The 15,385-nt window shown below is 47.0% G+C and overlaps 2 protein-coding genes across 2 annotated transcripts in view; both read right to left on the bottom strand.

Annotated features, from left to right (window-relative positions):
- GRIP1 (glutamate receptor interacting protein 1) overlaps positions 1-15,385 on the bottom strand; it is a 900,266-nt gene that overhangs the window by 696,678 nt on the left and 188,203 nt on the right. The window lies entirely within an intron of this gene.
- Positions 10,613-12,581, bottom strand: LOC141134521 (E3 SUMO-protein ligase ZBED1-like). The gene is made up of 2 exons (XM_073624032.1): positions 12,403-12,581; positions 10,613-12,318 (listed from the first exon to the last, which is right to left on the bottom strand). Exons 1-2 carry the CDS (start codon positions 12,462-12,464, stop codon positions 10,659-10,661), a joined length of 1,722 nt encoding a protein of 573 aa, XP_073480133.1. The 5' UTR covers positions 12,465-12,581; the 3' UTR covers positions 10,613-10,658.

Here is a 15,385-nt window from a genome sequence, read left to right as displayed (position 1 = left end):
AGTCTCGCTTTCAGTGTCATTAATTGCAAATGGCACACCAAACACAGAAGCAAACACACATTTTGCCACATGAAAAAACAGGTGACAAATGAAGTAAAAAGACACGCAACTCGCACCATACCAAAATGTCCCATGAGCTACTTTGCCACATGTAGCGCAGACCAATGAGGCTCCATTCATATCTGTGTATTTCCAAATACATGGCTATTTATTATGAAAAGTGAAATTCTGCCCAAAAAAGGGAACTTGTCCTTTAATGTGCATTACTCTGTGCACAAGTTTACTTTAAAGTGAAACTATATGTTGCCTGCTCAAGAAAAAAATAACAGGTTGCAGTTATAGCCTGGCCTCTGAATACCTACAGTGCATTCCGCACATGTGTCCTGTGTTTATACAGTGTACTTTTAGGTATAGAAGAGCATGCAGCTATCCCTTCCTCCCACAGTGCATATTTCACTGTAATGGTCAATCTTTACACATCTATATTTTATACAATCAAAAAAATGCAAAAGAGAATGCGTTTAAAAATGTTAAATTGAAATTCGTGCTTTGCCCATGCAAGAATTATGAAAACTGAAAGAATGGAAAAATATTTGTCCTGCACTAACAAAATAGTCAGATTTCCATTTTAATCTGTAGCGCTACCCCCCTGAAGGAGCCGCTTGAATATTGTTGGTTCCTTACTCTGCCTCTTCAACCCCAGGGACAGACTCAACCCCACCAGCACACCTGGCAGTAGTGCAGTGTAAATACAACAGTGAAAGACGCAGGTTATGGTGAACTCAGAAAGTAACTTTTACTGTGAGCTTGCTTAAAAGAGAATAGGACAAACAGTCATAGTAATATAAGGCAGTAAACAAATATGGTGAAATAGAACAAAGGACAAAAAGTCACAAGTGAATTAAACACAATCAGGTCAGTCTGCTTTCAGGGGACTCCTTTAAGTGAAATGGCCCCAAGAGCAGAGGTAAACACATGAGATTAACATGTCAAGAAAATGGAACGTTAACTTCAATAGAGCATCCGACAACCTCAAATAAATTGGGCTATATGAGTTCAGACAGGAGGAGGGTAGAGGAATGACCTTATTTTTGTCTGTCATTCCTCTCCCTTCTTCACCCTAGCACCACAGTCCCAGCAGGCCTGCTTAACCACAATACCTGACCCAGTGCACTGGATCAACCCCAAGTGTGGACCCACTTGTAAGTGACTAGTGTCCTGAACACAGATGGGGCCCATAAGACTTCGGGTGACTTTAGGGTGGTGCACTTGTTGATCTCGTGTAATGAGGTGAACACAGTACATCCAAAAGGGCTTGGCATGCAACTAGTATTGTAATCCTATAGGGTAGTGGAAAAGGATTTTCACTGCCAGGCAGGGTGTAACAGCATCACAGTCCCGTGTAACTAATGTAGCTGCTGCTCTGCATCCTCATTACATTGCTAGGCTGGCATGGACTTTCACGGAAAAGACACAGCTTGTCAGCTCTGTAGGAGTGGTTTGCCCCCTCCCTTTTTTTCTCTTTCTCGCTGAGAGGTGTCAGACATGCTCTCAGGCTGCAGCGACAAAGATCTCTGGGAGATGGAGTTCCCAGCACAGGCTGCCTGATTGAAAGCAACACACAGGGAACTACACATTCCAAGAAGCACTGCTGCATAGGAGTATGTTTACCCCAGATACTTCCTGGGAAACGAGGCAAAGCTACCACGAGGCAGAAAAGAGTCTGGACGTGGGGTCCGAGAGCCGCAGCTGGAGACCTGGAGAATCGCACCTGTTGCAGCCGGGAGGTCTGTGGCAGGCATCCAGAGTTAAAGAAGGACCCCGAGTGCATCTCCAGGCATTCCCATTCAGTGTGTGATGTTCCTGTGAGGAGATGTCAGTCGGGCACTCGTAAGGACCGGTACCACAGTATCTTCCCCTGCGCCCTTTCCTCCCAATCCTCCCTAAGCCAGAACTCTGAATTATCTTTGTTGTTCTGGCTTTCTTATTGTAGCACCCTTGTCCCAAAGCAGGGCTACAGGTAAATTTGGTTGTGCTGGGTGGTAGCCAAACTGGCTAATTTGTAGTATTTAATGGTCAAATGGCTTTCTCCCTAATCCTGTTTAGCTGTGGTTTCTCCCTTTTTTCAGTAGGTGGCACTGTTGCCTTTGACAGTAGAGTGATGAGCTACAGTGAGTTCAGGTTATGAACATACCCTTCTCAGCCAATCAGATACGCTGCTATGAATGCTGGGAGAAGCTATTTATTTGGAAGAAGTCAGGTGATCTAGGTATTTCCCGTCCAGGCTGTGGCCTGGGTGGATGTGTGTTCAAACAGCTCCTGCCGGGTAGGAATAAAGAATGAGGCCTATCCGGGTGTTTAAGATTCTGCTGATAAAAGCCTGCTCAATATCCAGAAACAATGTGGAGAGGGATGGAGTTCTAAGGAAGCACCAGAGGTGACTCTTCATGAGCTGGGGACTATGAAGTGGCTGGGAGTACTTCAATAGATAGCTCAATCAAAAGGTAACTGCATATGGTTCCGTGAGCTAAGTTCAGTTACTATAGGAGACAGCCTATCCTACAATGTACAGATGTGCTGGTTCAGCTTAAAGGCTCTTTTCCTGTACCTCTGTCTGCCTATCTCACCTATTTTTGTCTAAGGAGTCTGTCTGCTGATCGTTACTATTTTTTTTTGTAATTCCTTTATTTTTCATAGTAAGTGCATTTTACAGCCAAAGTAAGAAACCGAGATACAAAATAAAATCAGGTAGCAGAAAGGTTCACACAATGAGATCAATATATCAATTTGCCCAGGAATACACAGTGTGGGTGCCGCAAAGGAAAATATTTGTCGGTGCATAGAGCCTGGGAAAGCATAAAAGCAACTATACGAGAGACGCAAATATTCATAGATGCAAAACTATGCAACAAAGTAAAACTCTTACAGTATATCGGACGGCAAGTCATCTCAATGGCTGGCTTAGCCCAGAGATGAGACACTAAGGTAGGGATAATGTAAGCGAGGATGTTTACAGTATCAGAATACAGCCCATAACTGAGCTAGGTATATGAATAAGGGGAGGCAGTCAGAAGGGGAGAGAGTAGGGGGTTAGGTATCTCTAGTGTGAGAGAAACACGAGATCAAGAGCAAAGAGAAGAGAGGAGTAGACAGTGCCTCCCGCCCAGTAAGTAAAATTCTCCTTCTAAGAGTCACTGAATTGGGTGCCAAGATCCGATTCCCACTTGGAGAGGAACGGAGGAACAAACCCTTACACCGGTCAAGTCAGAGAAGTGTAGATTATCTAGAGACTATGACGGACCAGCTCCCCCCCCCGTGACAAATGTGTTCCAGTTCCGTTTCCTGCAAAGGAAATTACGCAGCTGAAGACCACTCCAGAAGTCCAAAGGGGAGCCTGTAGCAGACACCCCGGCAGTGGTGTATTTAGGTTTTGTGCTGCCCTAGGCCTGACTAAGCTCACGCACCCCCTAATTTAAATATGGCCCACCCCTTCCTGTCAAGGCCACACCTCTTGCTTTTTAAGATCCGCCCTGTCATCTTCATGGGAAGAGGACAGAGGGACACCACAGGAGAAGGACAGAGAGGGATGCCGCATTTTTTCATTAGGGGGGTAAGGGGATATGTGCTGGGTGCTTTGGGAGGGGAGGATCAGACCCCCCCCCACTAGCACATATCCTCTCCCCTCTCAAAGCACTCAGCACATATCCCCTTACCCCCCCCCTCATCCATGTGTGCATCTGTTATCTGCCCTCCTTCCCGGTTACTGTGTCCCCCTCCACTGTAAACTATACACAGACCTCAGACTGGCAGCGTGGTTTTTGCACTGAAGTCATGTCCCTCCTCTGTGGCTCCTCCTCCTCCTGGCTGTGTACACTAGAACATTAGAGCCGAGAAGGAGGAGGAGCCGAAGAGTGTGTGTGGCTGACAGTGGGGAGAGAGGTGGTGGCTGCTACGAAAAGCTGATCGGCGCTTGTGGGACCCCAGGTGGCTAGCGCACCCTGTATGGCCAGTTACCGAAGCTCAGTGCCAGGAACTTGTTGTGGGCTCCGGGACAGTGGCGTCACCAGGTGTCACCTGGTGCGGTAAAAATTGTGTCCCCCCCCTTAATTTTTGGATTGGAGGCCCAGCGTTGGAGCTCATTTTGGCGGTCAATAAGGCCTAGAGGATATCAGGTTAGGCACTTCCTAATGGCTCAGTTCCTGGGAACAGTAATGGATAATGGCCAACAGGCTCTCTTACCAGACCCAGTGAAACTGCAACAGTGATCCCTCCGGCTGGACGTTCGCTCACTCTGGGTTGCCCAGGCTGACTCTAGTCAGTAGTGTAGCATGTCTTTCCCCCGGCAGTGGCTTCATCTTTCTCCCCCTCTGGTGGTGCAGGTACAGCGTGGCTCTCTCTTTGGTGGTGCGGGAAAAGCATGGCTCTCTCTGGTGGCGTGGCTCCCTGTCTGGTGGTGCAGGTACAGCGTGGCTCTCTGTTGGTGCAGGAACAGCGTGGCTCTCTCTGGTGGCGTGGCTCCCTGTCTGGTGGTGCGGGTACAGCGTGGCTCTCTCTATGGTGGTGTGAGTACAGAGTGGCTCCCTCTCTGGTGGTGCGGGAACAATGTGGCTCTCTTTCTGGTGGTGTGGGTACAGCGTGGCTCTCTGGTGGTGCGGGTATAGCGTGGCTCTCTGGTGGTGTGGGTACAGCGTGGCTCTCTGGTGGTGCGGGTACAGTGTGGCTCTGGTGGTGCGGGTACAGCGTGGTCCTCTCTGGTGGTGCGGGTACAGCGTGGCTCTGGTGGTGCGGGTACAGCGTGGCTCTCTGGTGGTGCGGGTACAGCGTGGCTCTCTGGTGGTGGGGTACAGCGTGGCTCTGGTGGTGCGGGTACAGCGTGGCTCTGGTGGTGTGGGTACAGCGTGGCTCTCTGGTGGTGCGGGTACAGCGTGGCTCTCTGGTGGTGGGGTACAGCGTGGCTCTGGTGGTGCGGGTACAGCGTGGCTCTGGTGGTGCGGGTACAGCGTAGCTCTCTGGTGGTGCGGGTACAGCGTAGCTCTCTGGTGGTGCGGGTACAGCGTGGCTCTGGTGGTGTGGGTACAGCGTGGCTCTGGTGGTGCGGGTACAGCATGGCTCTGGTGATGCGGGTACAGCGTGGCTCTGGTGATGCGGGTACAGCGTGGCTCTGGTAGTGCGGGTACAGCGTGGCTCTGGTGATGCGGGTATAGCGTGGCTCCCTCTCTGGCTTCCCCCAGCACAGTATTCTTTTTCTCCTCCTGTAACCCCCCCCCAGCAGAATGCATGCATGCTGGGGGCTGTAGCATGATGTCTGTGGACACACAGGGGCGCCACTCTTCAGGGACTACTTTTCCCATGATGCCCCCAGAGTCTTCTGATTGGCCCTCTGCTGTGGCCAATTATGGGGAGGGAAACAGCGGTCAGGAAGCTGGGCGGCGGCGCAGCGAAACCAATTAGAGCCGCTCTCTCTCTCTTCTCCCTTCGGCTGACAGAAAGAGGAGGGGGGCGAGCGGGGGAGATACACAGACAACCCGCATCTCTCCTCTCCCTGTCACAGCGCTGCTGCTCCATTTGCCAGAGAACTCCCCCGCTCGCCCCCCCTCCCCTTTCTGTCAGCCGAAGAGAGAAGAGAGAGAAAGCGGCTCTAATTGGTTTCAGCGCGCCGCCGCCCAGCTTCCTGACCGCTGTTTCCCTCCCCATGATTGGCCACAGCAGAGGGCCATTCAGAGAGAGAATCAGGGCTTCACAGGAGGCTGCTACGAGAGTGAACAGCCGCAGTCTAAACAATATCGGTAGCAAAACCTTGCTAAGACGCTCTCCAGTGGCTCCAACGGCTTGACGGCTCCTACTTAAATTGCTTTCTGGCTCCCTCCGCACACGCGACGCCACTCCTAAGCTGTACTCCCCTTAGGTGGCCCTGCTGTGCGGGAAGAGGGTGCAGGTGCCATTCTCGTGGGGGGGGGAGCGGCCTTTTGCCGCCCCCCCTGCAAAGTGCTGCCCTAGGCCTGGGCCTTGTTGGCCTAGGCCAAAACACAGCACTACACCCCGGCATCGCAAGAAAGTTGGCCGTCGGGTCCCACAAAGTCACATAGAGCCGCCTGCCCACAGCCAATCGCTGAAAATGAGGGTACTGAAGGCCAGGTGCAAATTCCTGATTGCCCAGGACCGGCACCATAGGGTGGGACACTGAGGAATGTTGAAAGGTGTCTTTGGCCACCAATAGTGTGCTTCCCAGGGTAGGGTGATCAGTGAGTTTTTCGGCAGAGGTGAGGTGATCCAGATCATTACTATTTTTAACTAAGGGTGTCCTGTGCCCTATCCCCCCTCTCCATCATTTTCTTGTTTGTGAGAATTAAACTTCTCTTTGTTCAAGCATAAAAGTGACTGGCGCCCAATTTCTATCTTCTTCATCACCCACCATGCCTAGTAACCTGCACTCTGAGGATGTATGTCAGCCCTCCCCGCCTCTGGGGGTCATCACCAGGCTCCCGGAAAGTTGGGGTAGGCGCTACAATCTGTTAACATGAACTAAAAACACAAAAAAACAAAAAAAATGAAATCTGAATATTTGTTATAGATAACCTAAATTCTCTCTGGCTTTTGCATTTCAGAGTCATTGTTGCATTTGTGGCCAAAGGCATTAAAGTTATAACAATGATCACACATCCTCCCAACAAATTCCGGGGTACAGGTTTTGATGCAAATAACATTTTGTTAATTACTTCAGAACTGTAATTCAAAATCACATCTGTGCTTCTCTGCCAGCATTTCTATTCTTTATAATACACACCAGGGAGGAAGTATCAGTATCACAATTAGAAGCATGTTTCTCAGCAGTGATTTACTGTTCCATCTGTTTCAAACGGAGCTGAAACAAACTATGGCCTTGCTAGTTTTAAGTGGGGTAAGATGTAACATTAAATGCAGCTGTTAACATGGTAGGCTATGGGGATCCATTGCAGTTATATAAACTAAAGGTGACACAGAAGTCCCTTGCATGCAGGCAATGTTCATCTAGGCTGCCTATATGAAAACAGAAAGTGTATTATATCTTGGCTGTCAATCATTGTGGATGAAACTATATAAGCAGAACGTGTTGTTACTGTGCATATGTAATCCTGTCTGTGTATAGCAGTGGTCATCAACCCTGTCCTCAGGGCCCACTAACAGGCCAGGTTTTATGAATTACCTTGGGGAGATGCAGACTAGAATACTGCAATCACTGAGCAGCAAATGATATCACCTGTGATGTATTTCAGTTATCTTGGAAACCTGGCCTGTTAGTGGGCCCTGAGGACAGGGTTGATGACCACTTATGTATAGCTCCTACACATTTCATGTATAGCCCTACATCAACTGCTGTTTTCACAAAAGTGGAGATGTCAGAACAACAAATAATTGTAGGAGTTGTTTGAAACACAAACAGTCCTAAATAAATTTAAAGTGGATCGAATGCATTCTATGCATTAAGGTGAAAAACCTTCTGTGCTGCAGCTGCCCCCCAGAGCCCCCTTTTACTTACCTGAACCTGATCTTTCCAGCAAGGAGAACGAGTACAGCAGCTCCAGCCGTCTGGTGGATAGATTGATAGCAGCAGGAGCCATTGGCTCCCGCTGCGGTCAATCAAAACCATTGACATGGGAGCCGGGGGGCGGGGCCAAGTCCTGCTGTCTGTGTCAATGGACACAGCAGCAGGACTCGGGAGCACGCCCGCACAAGTGCCCCCATGGAATGCGGCTCTACATGGGGGGCACTCGATGAGGAGGGGGAGCCAGGAGTGCAGCCGTGGGACCCCAGAACAGGAGGATCATGGCTGCTCTGTGCAAAACCCTTGCATAGAGGAGGGAAGTATAACAGGTTTGTTATTTAAAAAACAAAAAACTGAACCTTTACAATCAGTTTAAGGTAGAAAAACACCCACTAATTCCTACCCCATCTCTCTAAACACTTATCTGAGCACCAGCAGTGATCCGGCACTGCCCCGGGTGCAGTCTTCTCTCTCCTCTCTTCTCACAGGGACTCTAGCAGTAGCAGGAGCCAAGCACTGGCTGGGGATCCAAGAAAAGGAGGTTTGCGGCCGCTCTGTGCAAAACAGGCAAGTGTAACTTGTTTGCTATTTTAACCACTTGCCAACCTGCTAACACAGATATAGTGCGGCAGCTCGATTCTCCTGCGCGAATCGCCAAACCTGCACGGCGGCTTGCGCAGTTGTGGGCAGTGCGCTCCCGCTGCGGGAGCGTGCCCGCGGGTCGGGCGGACTCTATGTCCGCCGGCGACCCGTGATCGCCTATTACAGAGGCAGAACAGGGAACTGCCTTTGTAAACAAGGCGACTCCCTGTTCTGATAGGGGACATGTCAGATCTACTGTTCCCAGTGATCGCGAACAGTGATCTGTCATGTCCCTGGTAGACCATCCCCCTTACAGTTAGAACATGCTGAGGGAACACAGTTAACCCCTTCCCTGCCAGTGTCATTTTTACATTGATCAGTGCATTTTTATAGTACTGAGCAATGTAATAATGCCACTGGTCCCCAAAAAGTGTAATTTTGGGTCAGATTTTTCCGCCGCAATGTCGCAGTCCCACTAGAAAACGTAGATCACCGCCATTACTAGTAAAAACAATAAAAGTCCCTAAATCTATCCCATAGTTTGTAGACACGATAACTTTTGTGCAAACCAATCAATATATGCCTATTGCAAATTTACCAAATATATGTAGAAGAATATATAGCGGCCTAAACTGATGAATACATTTGTTTTTTTATATATTTTTTCGGGATATGTATTATAGCAAAAAGTTAAAAAAAAAGTTGTTTTTTTTTCCAAATTGTTGGGCTTTGTTTATAGAGCAAAAAATAAAAACCGCAGAGCTGATCAAATACCACCAAAACAAAGCTCTATTTGTGGGGGGGGGGGACGACAATTTTGTTTGGGTACAGCATCGCACGACCGCGCAATTGTCAGTTAAAGCGACGCACTGACGTATTGCAAAAAATGGCCTGGTCATTAAGGGGACAAATACTTTTGGGGCTGAAGTGGTTAATTACAAAATGTACTTTAATAACTCAGATCTTCACTGCATCTGAGCACCACAAGCCAAAAACACAATTTAATTCATTTTAAATATTCAAAGCAAACTCTCCTATCCATCAATGTCTCTTTGTTTTATTTGATTGGGAAATCACTTTGAAAAAAAAAAAATTCCTAGCACTTCTGGTTGTGGCCATCTTGAGTAAAGGCAAATGATTCATGTAGCATTTACTTTCTGGAATCCATCTGCCCTTAGCTCAGACATGCATGTAGGAGAGTGCTTCGCTGAGAATTAGAGGTGCACCGAAATTTCGGCTGCCGAAAATTATCGGCCGAAAACGGTAGCAAAAATCAGCCGATACCGAAAGGGGGCGGGGTCCGCCCCGGGTGCCCCCATTGCGGGAATCTCCTCCGCTCCCTCCTCGGTCTCTGTGTGTGTGTGATGCCATAACTGACTGCTCCCTCCCCCTCGCCACGATCCTCCCTCCTCCTCTCTACTTGTCACAGCGGGAGACCGCTGTGTCACGGAGTTCAGTGTGAAATGTTGTGCCATGCTGTGACAAAAGTCCCGCCCTCCTCCAAGACCAGCTCGTGCGATAGATGCAGTGTTCTGTCTATCACATGAGCTGGTCTAGAAGGAGGGCGGGACTTTTGTCATAGCGCGGCCGAACGTTTCACACTTGGCTCCGTGACACAGCGGGAGATGCTGCAACGATGGTGAGGCTGCAATGAGGGCACAATAAGGCTGCAATCCCAATGAGGGCACAGTAAGGCGGCAATGAGGGCACAGTAAGGCTGCAATAAGGGCACAGTAAGGCTGCAATGAGGGCACAGTAAGGCTGCAATGAGGGCACAGTAAGGCGGCAATGAGGGCACAGTAAGGCTGCAATGAGGGCACAATAAGGCTGCAATGATGGGCACAGTGAGGTGGCAATGATGGGCACAGTAAGGCTGCAATGATGGGCGCGGTGAAGCTGCAATAATGGGTGTGGTGAGGCTGCATGGATGGGCACGGTGAGGCTGCATGGATGGGCACAGTGAGGCTGCATGGATGGGCAAGGTGAGGCTGCATGGACTGGCACAGAGGCTGCATTGATGGGCACTGGTGAGGCTGCATTGATCTCTTGTATCATGTCTGCAGTCTCTGACCATCTCCTGCATCATATCTGCTAGAGGTGCACTGCATGGAAATTTTGCTAATACTATTAGCAATGTGTTATATAAATGTATACATTTTTTTTTAAAATATACAAAAATATTTTTTTTTTTTAAAAACAGTCATTTTCGGTATCAGTTTGGGTTTTCGGCCTAGTGTATTTTTCATTTTCGTTATTGGTTTCGGCACCAAAAAACCCATTCGGTACACCCCTACTGAGAATACCTCTCCTCTCCTCCCCTCCTAAAAAATCCTGGGATTAGGGCTGCAACTAACGATTATTTTCATAATCGATTAATCGGCCGATTATTTTTTCGATTAATCGTAAAAAAAAACGTAATGTGCCATTTTTTTGTTTATTTAAAAGTAATGATGAAAAAACTGAGTGTTACACTCAAACTGCAGAATAACAAACGTTTAACGTTACACGACTTTGCAGTAGTACAAAAACAACAAATATTCTGAAAAGAGGTGAACTATAACTGTTCAAGAAACTTTGCGTTTGAATGTAAAAAAGTTAACATGTTAACATGCTCGGGGCTAAGGCTGGCTCTCTTTTTACAAACGATGTTGCCTGCAGCAGAAAAGAGGCGCTCTGATGGAGTGGAGGTGCCTGGGATGCACAAGAAGGATTTCGCAAGTTTTGCCAAAGTAGGATATTTATCTTGGTTACCCTTCCACCAATTCAAAGGGTTTCCCTCCTTTGGAAGTGGCTTCTCAGCAAAATAAGCCTGCACTTCATTTCGGACTTGTGTGTGAATATCCTCCTCAAGTTGCCCCTCTTCCTCTTCACTGCTGCCCCCAGACTCAAGGAGTATGCCAAGTAGAGAATGAGATGCTGTAGATGTTGAAGGCTCAGCAGCATCTCTAGTTACAGATGACGTGATGGTCATTTGCTGCTGCACCACCATCTCCCTTTTTAAAGCAAGCGCCTCCGTCTGTACTTTTGCCTGCACATTTATGATCTGTTCTGGTGATAAAAATTTTTGTCTTCTAAATCGTGGGTCCAGGGCAGAGGAAAGGATTACGGTGTTTGGGACGTCTTCAAGGATTCCCTTCCATCTGCTTTGAAGTTGGTCTGTTGCAGTGGCTTGGAAGCTCTTTAGCGGAGATGTTTCAAATGAAGCACCTTCATTGGACCGCAACAGCCCCTTTACCAGTGCAGGCACGGATGATAGGGTAACATATTCTTGGCCACTCATGAATACAGTGCAGCATTCAAAGGGCTTAAGAGCAGTGGAAAGTTCTTCAAGAATACTCCACTGGTCTGGTTTTAAGTCCAGATAATGTTTGCCCCTTTGTGTAACTGATGGGTCAGACAGAGTTGCAGTTACCGGCCACCTTTGTTCAATGAGTCGTTCAACCATATAGTAAGTGCTATTCCATCTTGTGCTTACATCTTGAAGAAGCTTGTGGTCAGATGTACCCATTTGTTTTTGTTTCTCCTTCAATTTGCTGCTGGCTAGCTCACTTTTTTTAAAATGTTCAACTAGTCCTCTTGCAGCACTAACGGCTCTCTCAATTCCGGAATTCTTTAATGCAGCACTGATCACCAGCTGCAAGGTGTGTCCAGTGCAGCGGATACTGGCCCAGCCATGCGTGTCCATCAGGATTTTCGCAGCAGCCACAATATTTGCACCATTGTCATGCACAATGGCAATTATTTTCTGAGCCGGAATTTCAAATTTTTCAGTGACTTCCTCCAACCATTCTGCAATATTTGCTGCTGTATGTCTGTCTTCCAGAGGCATGGTAGTGAGGCAGATAGAAATCATCTTCCAATCCTCCGCTATGTAGTGGCATGTAATGCCAAGGAAAGCCTCGGTCGCTATACTTGTCCATATGTCTGCAGTAATGGCGATTCTGCTTTCATTAGCGCTGATGGCATCCTTCACATTCTGAAATGCCTCCTGGTACTTTCTCTCCACTAGTTTGGTAAAATGGGTTCTTGATGGTAAAGTATATCCAGGGTTCAGTACACTGATCATGCTTCTAAATCCTCGGTCTTCAACCATGGATAGTGGCCGCATGTCAGTGACTAGCATTTTCACGACAGAATCTGTAATAATTGCCGATTGTTGGGGAGTGCACGGACGATTTTGCTGCACAAACTCTGTCATGGTGCGCTGTTTCTTTCTGCAATGAAAAAGATAATATGAATTAGTATGCAGGAAAAACTATTTCTGTGTAACTCTATATATCATTTGGGTTTTAACTCACCGTCCTGATGTTTCGCCATCCTCTGTGAAGCACACGTGTTTCCGTTTCATGTGCTCGTTCATTGTTGTTGTGCTTCCGTGCCATGCAAGTTCCGTTTTGCAAAGTTTGCAGGTGACCACCTTCTTTGCAGCATTTAAATTAAAATGCTCCCATGCCTTTGAAGATTTGGGTCGCACACCTTTTTCTGAGGTCATTGTGTCAGCAGCACCCTCTGCCATTTTTATAATGCGTTTTTTTTTTGCAGCTAAAAAAAAAAGTGCAGAGACAAAGTGCAATTAATATTATGTATTGTACAGTTTTATATAAATAAATGATTCTTCATTATTTATATGCACTGCTATTCCTCCCAGGAACACCAATGATGGGGCATTATTCTTCCCGGGAACAGCAATGATGGGGCATTATAACTCCCAGGAACAGCAATGATGGGGCATTATTCCTCCAGGGAACAGCAATGATGGGGTGCTAGTCCTCACGGGAACACTAATGATGGGGTACTATTCCTCCCAGGAACACCAATGATGGGGCACTATTTCTCCCGGGAACACCAATAAATGGGCACTATTCCTCCCAGGAACACCAATGATGGGGCACTATTCCTCCAGGAACACTAATGGTGGGACACTATTCCTCCCAGGAACACCAATAATGGGACACTATTCCTCCCAGGAACACCAATAATGGGGCACTATTCCTCCCAGGAACACCAATGATGGGGCACTATTCCTCCGGGAACACCAATGATGGGGCACTATTCCTCCGGGAACACCAATGATGGGGCACTATTCCTCCGGGAACACCAATGATGGGGCACTATTCCTCCAGGAACACTAATGGTGGGACACTATTCCTCCCAGGAACACCAATAATGGGACACTATTCCTCCCAGGAACACCAATAATGGGGCACTATTCCTCCCAGGAACACCAATGATGGGGCACTATTCCTCCGGGAACACCAATGATGGGGCACTATTCCTCCGGGAACACCAATGATGGGGCACTATTCCTCATGGGAACACCAATGATGGGGCACTATTCCCCTCCCCCTCCCAGGAACACCAATGGGGCACTCTTCTCCCCCTTCCAGGAACACCAATAGGGCACTATTTCCCCCAATCCCAGGAAACAATTTGGGGCACTACTATTCTATCCACCCCCCCAGAACACCTATAAAGGCCCCCCCCCCCAGTAATACTAGGATGGGGTACTTGTCATAAACATTTATCATAATAAATGTACTGTGTATTTTACTTTAACTGTTGGCTAGTGCTACCTTCGTTTAAGTGTGCACTGTGCAGCTCGCCAGCTCAGCTCCCCTCACAGCTGCTTCTCGCCTCTCTGTTCCCTCGAGGCAGCAGCGGGCGGGGCTGAGAAGTTCAGTGAGGAGCTGACGTCAAAAGGGGGAGGCGCGGACGTGCCTCGTCATACGGCGGCGCCTACTAAACAGTAAGACGAACGGCGCGGACGTGCGGCGTCATACAGCGGCGCCTAGTAAACAGTAAGACGAGCGGCGCGGACGTGCGGCGTCACACAGCGGCGCCTTGTACACAGTCGGACAGGGGAGGTTTAAACGGACGGAAGGTGCGGAACAAGCGGATCAACTAATCGATAATGAAAATCGTTGACAACGATTTTCATTATCGATTATTATCGATAATATCGATTAATCGTTGCAGCCCTACCTGGGATGTATAAAATCATTTGCCTAGACAAGAAACGAGGAAGTAACTGAAGGAATGTAAACAAAAAAAGTTTAAAACAAGTAAATATGATATATTTTCCCATCTAATTTATTGCTAGTAGCATGAGAATTAAAAACAATGTTGATTGGGAAAGTGAAGTTCTACTTTAAGTTCGGCCACCCAATTTGACTGGCAAAATTTTTTTTATTACAATTCCACAAAACCACCGATGGTAGCTTAAATTCATTGTGCATCCTAAACTGTATACAGTAGTTCTATCTTGTAAGCTGTTGGAATTTGTTAATTCTGATAGAATTACCATTTCTGTCACAACACAGCACTGAGGCAAGAAGGAATTATTACGTTGTATTCTGCATACCAACATAAATTATACTCAGCTGTATATTAAAATGCAAGGGGAAAAAAGAAAAAAAATTGTCTTGTATTGTCTGCATGAAAGAATGATTAGGAAATAAAAAAAAAATCACTACAAATTATCATTCCATTCAACATTTTATGCCAAATACGTTGACAAGATGATGCACAAGAGATTTTGGTATGACAGCTCTTGATTGATGGCTGCTCGCAATAGTTGAACAGGAACATCCTAAACAATTGCAGCAAATATATCCTGTAGCACACATTTTGCCTGCACTCAGTCTCTATAAATTATGAGCACAATCCATTTGGATTCTCACTCTACTGCTGTTGCTGCTGCCGCCTCCTCCTCAAATGCCTTTAGGCTCTGATCTCTACAAACTAAACAAGACATACAAACCAAGCAACTGAAGTGGAAAACGGGTCCTGGTGATGCAGTTAAAAGCACTTCCATTTCACGGCATCCCTCACTATCAGACTAAGCTAGAGAGGCTGGAAGTTATTATAACTTGTTCTAACTTCGTGGTTTTGTTTCAAATGATTTGAATGGGGTGCCTAAAAAGACCGATATACCTGTTTCACCAATCCTATACATTTTTGTCAATTATTTTTTAAAGGATTTATATATTGCCAACAAGGGATTTACAAACTAAAGGGAGGCTGTGCAGTTAAAATACCTTCGAGATACTCTAAAAGGGAATGTCAAGTGACACAAAAAAGTAATACCTGAAGGATGAGCAGATGTAGACTATAAAAGTATGGTTTAACCAAGCAATAAAAAGTGGGCCATCCTTGTGCTAGGTCTAAGTTAATAAATCACATGATAAGACATAATAAAAATGCACGAAACATATGAACACATCTTAAATTGGCATATCTGTGAAAATAAAGTCCATATAAAATGTGCAAAAAAAACAAATT

Source organism: Aquarana catesbeiana, linkage group LG03, assembly GCF_042186555.1.
Source record: "Aquarana catesbeiana isolate 2022-GZ linkage group LG03, ASM4218655v1, whole genome shotgun sequence".
Classification (NCBI taxonomy): domain Eukaryota; kingdom Metazoa; phylum Chordata; class Amphibia; order Anura; family Ranidae; genus Aquarana; species Aquarana catesbeiana.
This window is presented reverse-complemented; position numbering and strand designations above follow the sequence as displayed.

Bases quoted from the DNA above. Each gene is read 5' to 3' on its own strand.
- LOC141134521 (XM_073624032.1), bottom strand. From the start codon at position 12,464: ATGAACGAGCACATGAAACGGAAACACGTGTGCTTCACAGAGGATGGC. The intron at 12,319-12,402 runs GTGAGTTAAAAC...TTTTCATTGCAG, and splicing joins GATGGCGAAACATCAGGACG to AAAGAAACAGCGCACCATGA.